The 10,309-nt window shown below is 38.9% G+C and overlaps 1 protein-coding gene across 7 annotated transcripts in view; it reads left to right on the forward strand.

The window, feature by feature from the left end:
• SMAD1 (SMAD family member 1) overlaps positions 1-9,671 on the forward strand; it is a 53,231-nt gene extending 43,560 nt beyond the window's left edge. For 5 of the 7 annotated variants that reach the window (XM_069855315.1, XM_069855316.1, XM_069855314.1 and 2 more), the window contains exons 5-7: positions 1,452-1,673; positions 3,713-3,969; positions 5,826-9,671. In XM_069855315.1, the coding sequence (XP_069711416.1) occupies positions 1,452-1,673; positions 3,713-3,969; positions 5,826-5,969 (623 nt within the window). In that variant the 3' untranslated portion in view covers positions 5,970-9,671. The remainder of the gene's footprint in view (positions 1-1,451; positions 1,674-3,712; positions 3,970-5,825) is intronic. The other 2 variants (XR_011337319.1, XR_011337318.1) reach the window with 2 other exon arrangements.
• Positions 9,672-10,309: the final 638 nt, after the last annotated feature.

Below are 10,309 nucleotides of genomic sequence, written 5' to 3' on the forward strand. Positions count from 1 at the left end.
AAAGACTTGGGGGCTGGGGGAAGGGAGCCTCTGGCCACAGAAACAAGTTTTTCCATAATACCAGCCTGATTTTCATTTTATCACTTTGACCTGTAGTTGGAGCTTTAATCTGCAAGGTTGGTATTTTAGCAGCACATCCAACTGTGCTAGGCTTAGCAGTGAAATAGTCTCCTCCATTTAAAAGAAACCACATAAAGCAACCACATCCCTTTGCTAGCCTTCTTTTTTTTGGAGGCAGTGTAACAATTTGTAGCTGTATTTGGCACTTGAAAGAATATACAGTGGGTGCAGATATCTGAAGAAGCCTATGCTGTCGTTGGACACCCACCGGGAAGCCCTTTGGTAAAGATTTTAAATGTCATCTAAAGAAATTGTTCCCCGTGCACAGTCACAACTGTTACCTCAAGCTTTCCATGTGTTTCTAGAGCTTGATGGGTAGAAGTTGTGAACCAGGAATTTCCTGTTGGCATTCTGTGCAGTTCCCAGCTTTGGTCAGGAGCTGCTGAGGAGGAGCTTCCTGTTACCAGAGAATGGAAAATAATGTTCTGAGAAATCCTTGGTATTACTCAACAAGAAATTTTTTTGGTGATGAATAGTTACAGATTTTGCATTTGGTAGCACTTAATAGATACAAGCTTTTTATTAGATAATATCATCTTCCTTTCATATGCTCTTCAGCCAGCATAACAGTTAGGATCCTGTGCATTATGCCCTTGTTCTGCTTCCAGTCCCAAGCAGTATCTATTCATATTGAAGATGTGCTTCATTCGTGTTCTGCAAATAAACATCAATCTCTCATAGCTTTTGAAGTCTCCTGCCCTTCCCCGAAGAAGCCCAGGAGAAAGATTTGTGCATTCCCTGAGTGCTGAAAGATTGATCTGCTGACTGTGTACTTAAGCTACCTTGCTATACTTCTTGGTATCCAACTTTAAAATGGTCTTTTGTGCACTCGTGTGATGCTCTTTCTCCCTGTCACTACACAACTTTGCGGTAAGCGTAGAGGTGACCTGTAATTTGGTAGCTCAGTAAAATGAACTGATGTACAAGTTCATTTACTAAATTGAGAAGAAAGCTGAGCTGTATAATAACACAGCATTTCCCTTCTGTCTGGGCCCGCATCATAGCATGTTGTAGAAGATGTGGCAGGGATATTAGGGCATTGCTTGGTAGGTGCCCGAGACCTTCCTGTGCTTTTCTGTTGGTATCTAGTGCCGACCTTTGTCTCTTGTAAGTCTTGTGTAAGTAAAGTTGAGGTGAAATTATTCTGTTTGATGTCTCTGGCCATGAAAAGTTAAAAAATAACTGATGATAGAAAAGCCTTCATTTAGCTGCAGTTGCTTATCCAGCTCATCTTTCATTCATCTTCGGCCAAAATCTGCAGGTTTATGTATCTCTACATCTCAAACATTCCAGTGTCATTAGATTGTCACGTTTCCACTATTGATTTCTAGATGTTCAGGCAGTTGCTTACGAAGAGCCAAAGCACTGGTGTTCCATTGTCTACTATGAGCTGAATAATCGTGTCGGGGAGGCATTCCACGCTTCTTCCACCAGCATCCTGGTGGATGGCTTCACTGATCCTTCAAACAACAAGAACAGATTTTGCCTGGGGCTGCTCTCGAATGTTAACCGCAACTCCACCATTGAGAACACCAGGCGGCATATTGGCAAAGGTGAGTTTTGGACCTTTGCCTCCATTTGTTGTGAGGGACGTTTTCCTTAGATGTGACAACATGGGCCACTTGCCTCAAGAGTGGGATGGTCTTCCTAAGTGCATGTGATAAGTGCTTGTGTTGGTAAATATATAACTTTCTGGCCAGGTCTTATAAGCAAAGTATTGTTCTTACCTGGTGTGTAATCACAGGAAATTTTTACCCTTAATCAATTTTTAATTGCCCAAAGGCTATCATAATCTTAATTAGAAAGAGAGCTTAAGGCAGTTTGTCTAATGAAATGTCTTGATTTATTTTGATTATTGGTGTATATGGAAACGCAAATTATAGTTCTTGGCACCAGATTTTTAGCTAGCCTTAGTTATAACATAAATTAGCTATCCTAACGTGTGTTTAGAGAGACAACCTAGTAAAACAGTTCCAAATGCATTTTTCAGGCTGGTGTTGATTCCTTTAGTGGGAATTATGTGCTTCTCTTCTACAGCTGTGTCAGTGTCCTGCGAAAGAGAAAAGCTTCTGGTTTATTTCTGACTTATTATAGTGCTTTTTCTGAGAACTCTCCTATAATGCAAATGACAGGCAAAAACTAATGTTGCTCTGCAAATGGGGCATTCCCAACAGACATATAGTCTAGGTGTTTACGTTATTAGTAAACTCTAAATTTTCTGTGACATTTGAGTGTTCAGCGTGCCCAAACAGTAGCATGTATGTTTTAAGTGCCAATTAGTATATTCCTCCTCCTTAGAGGAGCAAAGAATTGAAACTGAAGAGAACTGTCAGGTCTTCAAGACTGAGGCCTTGTTCTGGAGAGCCTTTCCTTACGTGAGAGCTTGTGCAGCTGTCAGCATTACATCACATCTGTGCTGTGCCACTGAAGTTCTAATACTTCTTCCTTCTTTTCCTCCCCATCTGTCTTACCATGTATCAGGATATTTATTTAACGCCTCATCCATTTTCCTATTAAAAGTAGCCCAGCTGCAAGGAGAGTTCTGTTTTAGCACTTAACTGAAGCATATGTACCAAAATAGAGGGTGGAAGAGACAAAGATGCCGTGGAATAAGTAAATATATAGAACTAATGATGATGTAGAATTGTTAGTCTTTGAGGAGTAAATCCCAAACTTGAAGGCATAGCCATAAATGTTTTTAAAGTTCAGGTGGGAGTATATATTTACCCACACAGGTACAGGCGTAGTCAGCAACAAAATCTGACAGGACGGAGCACAGTCAAGGATTTCTGATTGGACTTCAGTTTAGTTTTTATGTTCTGTGTGTTCACTTCTCTGATTCGTGACATTGTAGGAAGTGGAAGGTTTAAACAGTGAATAATCCTTTTAAATACAAAAGGCACATTTTCTTGCTTTCTCAAAGCCTTTGGGATTGAGTCCTACTTACTGACAGCAAATCTCCACAAAGGTTCCCTTGTGTATGTTGCTTTTCAGGGGCTTTCTTCCATCGGGGGAGCAGGCAGCAGAAAGGGAAAGGACTATAAAATTGATGTGTACCCTCATTTGACAGATAGATCTGAGTAATATAAGGGCCATTTTCTTTTCCTAGGTTTTTGAAATTAGGCTAGGAGCTGGAAAAACTCACACTACCCAAAACAGCTTTCAGAGCTTTTCCAGATAATCCAGCTCAGGGTCGCTTTCTTATCTACAAATCATGCAGTACGTTTCTGCTGTCTCCTCTTGTATTCCCAGTTATTGTTTTACATAAACATAATGAGAAAAAGTTCAAGTGGGCAAGCCATGTGATGTACTGCATCAAAACTACTGCAGTGCTTGCTACTTTATTGTTGTTGAATACACATGTTAAAATGCAGGAATTGCCAATTTCCCTTGTGTGTACATATGTACACACCTTCCAGATTGCCTGCTGATGAAACAGAAAAGTCAAAATCAAGGTTGAATACAAATAGATGATGGTCTGGTATGCAATTACTGTTTATCTCTAAGCAGAAACATCACTGTGAAGAGAAGAGCATGAAAAATAGGTAGTGTGAATTAATTTAATCTCTGTATGTTATCCTTCTCCTCACAGGTGTTCACCTCTATTATGTTGGAGGGGAAGTATATGCTGAATGTCTTAGTGACAGCAGTATTTTTGTGCAAAGTCGGAACTGCAACTACCATCATGGGTTCCATCCCACTACGGTCTGCAAAATTCCCAGTGGCTGCAGTCTGAAGATTTTCAACAATCAAGAATTTGCTCAGCTTTTGGCTCAGTCAGTGAACCATGGCTTTGAGACAGTGTATGAGCTTACCAAGATGTGCACTCTCCGTATGAGTTTCGTAAAGGTATGTGAAGACTTCCTTGAGATTATTTTGTAAGAAAAATACGTTATTCTTTTCTTTATGTGTTGACTTTGAATGGTCCAGTGCCTCCCTCCATTGATCTGTTAGCAGCTGTTGAATTTTAAGTATGGAATAAAGTTTAAAACAGGTGTTAAAGAAATAAAGTTGTCTTTGTGGACCAAAAATACATCTAACGCACATACTTAGAAAGCTTGAAGTGACTTGCAGAAGGTGTTTCTTCACATAAATATATAGTCATTTGTGAAGTGTTTCTATCGTGTCTTTTAACTATTCTAATTTAATTTTTACTGTTGCAGTTGAATTATTTAATATATGTATAGATAGTCTGTGTGTATATATAGAATTATTTGCATAATTACTCTGGAATTACAGGGCTTGTCTTTCTAATTTTGTGCAATATGAAAAGGTACAATACAAGTAAGTTTGAAAATAATTTAATCATTAATTATTTGGCCTAAAAGTGGAAAAGCCACCAATTCATTGCATAGTATCAGCTTTTGCCCCTTTTTTTTTGCCCATCGTTATGGTCCATGCTGTCTCCTGTCCTGCAAGAGGCCCAGCTGAACCTCATGCTCATGTTCCTTGGGTGGTATTTTTCGAGAGTTGAGCTGGGACTGCAGTGTAAGTCATTACAGCAGGTGTAGGGTTGTAGATAGCGCAGTCCTTTAAACCTGTCCTCTCCAGCAGCTCCCAAATTAGGAGCAGCAGTAATTATTTAGAATAATATACCCCTTTCTATTCTAGGGGTCAAGATCTGTGATGTGGCTGTGAGTGTCACCATAGAGACTGATGTAAAAGGGCTGGTCACATATATGAAAGCAGTCAAATGCAGATGGTAATATGCTGAAGTGCTCTTCTTGATAAGAGGGTAGAAACTTCTAGATGTGCTACGACAGGGGTTCCTAAAATGGAATAGTTATTTGTAGCTCTGCAGCCTGCAGAGTTTTGCAGCAATGTGACCTGAACGGTTGCACAGGGCCTTCTGCATATTGGATGTTGCACTGCACAATGTTTAGAGCTGCTAGCACAGTGTTGAGAGCTGGGTAGTTCTTTCATTAGGGGTTAATACAGAACAGAGCAAACTGTACCTGCAGCTATCTTAGGCTTTTCTCCAGACCTGCCCCAAAAGTGGTTCACTTACAAAATGATTTTGAATGCTGTTTAAATGTTTTCAATGCTTATATCTTTGGTAATCACTGTAACAGAATCAGCTATGAGCTGAAACAAAACCTATCTTCTCTCAACTTGAAAATAGCCTGCTGGGGAATGATCACGCCCTTCTTCTCCAAAAAGACATGTTTCTGACTTATTGCTCAGTTTATTGTGTCCATCCTGCAAAAGATATTTTGGTTCTTCACAAACAGATGCCTCATCCTCACTTCCGTAATGTCAGCCTATGACTTCATTTTTTAATTTGTTGATCTGTTTGGCAGCATTTCCCCATAGTTTTTTCTGGTTTTGGTCTTGGCAGAGAAGACTTGATTATCCTCCTTTTTAGAGGCTTTATTAGGACATTATGCATCTGGCTGTGAGGTATGGGGAAATTTTGCACTGCCACAGGCTGTGTCTTTAAGGGTTTCAAGACTTCATTCCAGCAGATCAAGAGATCTCGAAATGACACTTCTTCAGAATTTCGTTTTATTTTTAACTTCAGATTTGTTTGTTGAAATGTGATGATAGTTGTTGCATCAAGGGTGTTATGCTACCATGCTGATAATGACTGTTGAAAACTGAAGTATTTTGGTAAGAGAGATGATGATTGAAGTATGCTTCTTATGTACTTGATATTATAAAACAAGGTGATTTTCTTCTTTCCCAACTTATAATTCTGTTTCCAGGGCTGGGGAGCCGAATATCACCGCCAGGATGTAACAAGCACTCCATGCTGGATAGAGATACATCTTCATGGTCCCCTTCAGTGGCTGGATAAAGTACTTACTCAGATGGGCTCTCCTCATAATCCTATTTCTTCAGTGTCTTAAAAGGTCCCAAGATCCTGCATTTTGGAAACAATTGAGCCTTGCATGTACTTGAAGGATGTATGTGTCAGACACACACATTTTTATTCTCCCTCCCCCAACCCTGAAGTGGCAACAGCTGAAAAAGAGCCATGAAAATACTTGACTTCTGTGACCAACTGTTGGATTCAGAAAAAAAAAACCAACCCCACAACCCTCTTTGACATACTGTTGGTATTAAGAATTTTAGTTTACATTGTAATGTACTCTTGCAAAGTTGATTTGCAGGGCTTAGTGCAACAAGGATGACCGAGCCAAACCTACAATCTTTTGGACGGAGTTCCCAAAGGATCTTCCTGTAGCTGGCACTCTGAAATTCTCTTTCTTCCTTACGTTCAGCGCTCTCTGTTTTACGCTGTGTCCTCTGGGGCTGAGAGGTGATGTTGGTGAAGCCTGCTTTTTGCAGGCTCTCTGCAGTACATTTTGAACCATTTGTCTAAGCTGATGGTTGCTGTTCTCTTTGAAAGAAAAAAAAAAAGTCATAAGATTGAATCTCAATAACTGTATAATAATCTTTGAAATTGTGTCCTGACCATACTGCTGTAAGAATGTTAGATATGTTTTTTTGCTAAATGTATGTACGGTGTATTTGAGAGTTTAGAAATGAATTAGATTTAGACCATAAAGGAATTGGGACTATTTGAATGGGGGGAGGTGGGGAATGGGAAGGCAAAACGATGACTGAAGTGTAGAATATATTGTAAACATAGCTTGTTAGTTTAAACTGAGGTCTGAGTTTTGCTGTGCATTTCATTTTTATAGTGGCTTCATCTTGTTAATTCTGGCTATTTTTGCCTCTTTGTTTTCCCCAAAAACAGTTGTGCAGGTGGTTAATCCTTTTACCCCTGAAGAGGACAAAATGATTAATTCCTGCAGTTTGAAGGCTGCAGCTCTGTGTATTTCAAGACAAAATTGTACAGAGTGCTCTTTAACTATTGAGCGATTTTATACAGTTTAAGTAGCAGAAATAGGCTTTTAATTTTTTGAGAATCTTGTTTTGCCAAACTGAGGAACTGTTAATTGTTTGGAGGACTTCAAAATCCCTGTGTGGGTCTATTTCAAACTTAAAAAAAATATATATATATATTTTTAATTTTTATTTTTTTTTACTGCTTGGTTTATTTTCTTCTCTTTGATCTTTTATATTCACGTTAAGCTGTAATACTTTAAGTACCTTTATTCCAAAACTAGTCAGTCCTCTTTACTGGAAGTTTTGAATAAAACCTGTTGGTATTGCTTACATTTGATTAAAACTTTGTCTTGTCCACTTTTTAGTAGACTCTTCACAAACCAGAAAGATATGGTCTTGGAGGAGGAACAGCTAGAAATGAAGATACGCTGAGCTTAGACATTTATGATTAGTACAGGTTAGTAACCCTACTAAACTAAGTATGTGAGATAAATGAGTAGTGTAGGCAGAAAGAATTTTTTTTTCAGCCAGGCAAGTTTAGAATGGATGCAGTAACACTGAAGTATCCTAGCTGCTTAGCTAAGTTTCTGTGAGATTTCAACATACAACATCTGTATGAGAAGAGATTTTACTCAGATTGCATTGTCAGCGAGCTCTCGCTGCTCCTTGCAGTGTCTGTGGTGAGGAACCTCCATGCTATCTTCCCCACACATCTGCTTTTGCCCTGGGGAGAGGTGAGGAAGGACTGTTCCTTTGCAGTTGCCAGAGGTCTGTCAAGTGCTGGGATGGTGGAGTTTGAGATACTGGGGGTTGACTGGAGATCCAGTGCCTGTGCCCAGCTGTAGCAAACCGTGCATCACTAACAGGAGCATGAGGGAAAGCTGAGCAACAGAGATGAACGTGTGTTCAGCCAGATGCATGCATGTGTGTGTCACTTTAAGGAGGAATGGCCCTTTTTGGAGAATTAGTCAATCCCATATTTTTCTTTTTAAAGTTAATTCCATTGTTTGGTTCAGCATACATTTTTAAAACTACCCCTTCTTCCACCTGAGGGGAGGAAATCCATAATGTTCAAGTTCCCTATTTAATAGAACTCAGTGACTTTTTTGTATTTTTAATTTCCAAAACCATATTTTTTTTAAAAAAAAATATTTTTCATAAAGAAGCAGTCATAGCACAAATGTAAGTCTTAAAAATAAGTAACATCTAAAGATGATCAAAAAGAAGAACAACACTGTTTGCTGTTCAGCCACTGTCTCTAGTTTTGACATCTTCAGCCCCTGCTACATTAATTCTCAGCTGTTCCCAAAGATGCTTTCTTTTTTTTTTTTTGGAATGCAGCACTGCGACAGTGACTTCTTTTTTAATTTATTTTTTTATTTTATTTTTTATCAGTACTGTAACCATCCATCATGCAAGTCTTAGAAGTGTTTCTTATTTTAATGTTTTCATATTTGGATGATCCTGTGCAAGCTTTGGTAAACTTTTTATATAGCTTTGGAGTAAGAAAAGACACTTTTATGTTGTGACTGCTTTTGGATGTTAGTGTCTTGTATGCTTTGGGCTATACTGCCTCTCTGTTCATCCTAAACGGGGATTAGAATCAAAATACTAGCTTTGCAGTGTTTCAGAAACTTAGAGGTGGGATTTCTGCAGGGTCCCAGTTTTAGTGACTTCCTGCTGTTGTGAATTTTTCTGTGCTATTGAAGCTGTTGAAGTGCAGCATACATAATATTTTCTTTGTCTGTTATCCAGCTTTTTGTTTATGATGAGGAAACATCAGGTGTAAGGAACGAGTGAACGTTCATGTGATGGCACAGAGTATCCCAGCTGCACTTTATTAAATAATCTGAGTGGATTGGAGTAGCACCTGAGACTAATAGGCAGAAAAAATTGAAGGTAGGACACAAGTTACCTTGGAGGAGGCAACTGCTAGCCTGAGGCTCTTTGAAGATTCCTTTTTTTTTTTTTTTTGAGCATCTTGGAGAAGTTTTCTTACTGATTTGCTCCACTGCAGAGAGTTGGAGTCAGAAAGCTGCAAAAGTCACAGGACAAGATAGAAGGAAAAGTTTCTTGCTGAACTTTCACAGTACAGAGAATGGTAACAGGTAGAAGCTGGGAGAGAGCCTACGGTGTCAACTCTGAAACCAGGTGAGCCTCTGCTGCCTATTTGGATTTGTAGTTTCCTGGGTCTAGTCTTCTGAATAATAGGGTTAAACACAGAAGACACTGCTTCAAGGTAAAAAGCCAGGATTTGAAGAAACTGAAAAGATATGGATTACTGTTTTGGAAAAAGAATTGAGGAAGAGCAGTGAACAGTAGATGTGGAGGCAAATACTTCCATGGAGCTGGATGTGTTTTGGAATCTGTGCTCTGGCTTTTAAGTGTTGGAAAGAAAATAACTTGCCCCAGGTGGAGATGACTTTTTTAAGCATTTGAAATTTTCTGGTGAACCTTTAAAAGACTTGCTGAAAGATAAAACAGGTAGTCATGGTTACTTGTGTGGTTTTAGGAGGGTTTGGAGAGAAATAATTCATGTTTTAACATATCGTGAATCAAAATCAGGGTCCTGATCTTCTAATGTTCACTAACCTCATTTTGCTATCTAGTTTGATAAAGCCATTCCCTTACTAAATCACTTCTCTTGCTACTGTAGCTGTGTTTTCACAACTGGAATTTTCTTTCTAGCCTCAAAGAATGTAGCTCTGTGACTATTGCTGTTTGAAGACAATAAATCAATGCAGAGATATCTGAAATTTATATGGCCCTTTCTTAGTGTGCCTTTCTCCTTCATTTTTCCTTTGTTGCCATACTTTAAATCCTTGATTGACATCTTGGAAGTTAGCTGTGTTTTGATGGTCTCTTCATTAATTACTGCTGTTCTGTTCTGTTCAGCACACTGTAGCCTCTTATTCTGCTCTTGAGATTCATGATTCATAACTGTGAACTGGCAGTCACCTTTTTCTGGATGCGTGCCTAAATATACAACATAACTCTACCATCACCAGTCACGGTAGAGCAATATATTTTTACATGCATCATCTCACAGTTCATTTTCTTCAAATACATTTGTAATTCTGTGCAGGAGAGAAGTGAAAATGACTCTTATTTTCCTCTGTTCCCTTTTGTCCTTGACTTAAACAGCTCAAGAAAGAGAGGCACTCATGTTATCCTTTCAGGGGACGTTCTCTTTTGTTTGCTAAGCCCCCCTCATCCCTGACTCCTATATTCTTCGTGACTTTTTTTTTTTTTAATATTTTGCAAATAGCTTTTTGTTTTATTCTCTTCTCATACATGCTGAACACTGTATGTTTTAGTCAGACAGAAAGCCCTCTACTGAATGCTTGCCAAAGGCAAGTAAGAATTATGGATTGCTTTAGGCACTGGAACCCAC

This window comes from Phaenicophaeus curvirostris, chromosome 4 (assembly GCF_032191515.1).
Source record: "Phaenicophaeus curvirostris isolate KB17595 chromosome 4, BPBGC_Pcur_1.0, whole genome shotgun sequence".
Lineage (NCBI taxonomy): Eukaryota > Metazoa > Chordata > Aves > Cuculiformes > Cuculidae > Phaenicophaeus > Phaenicophaeus curvirostris.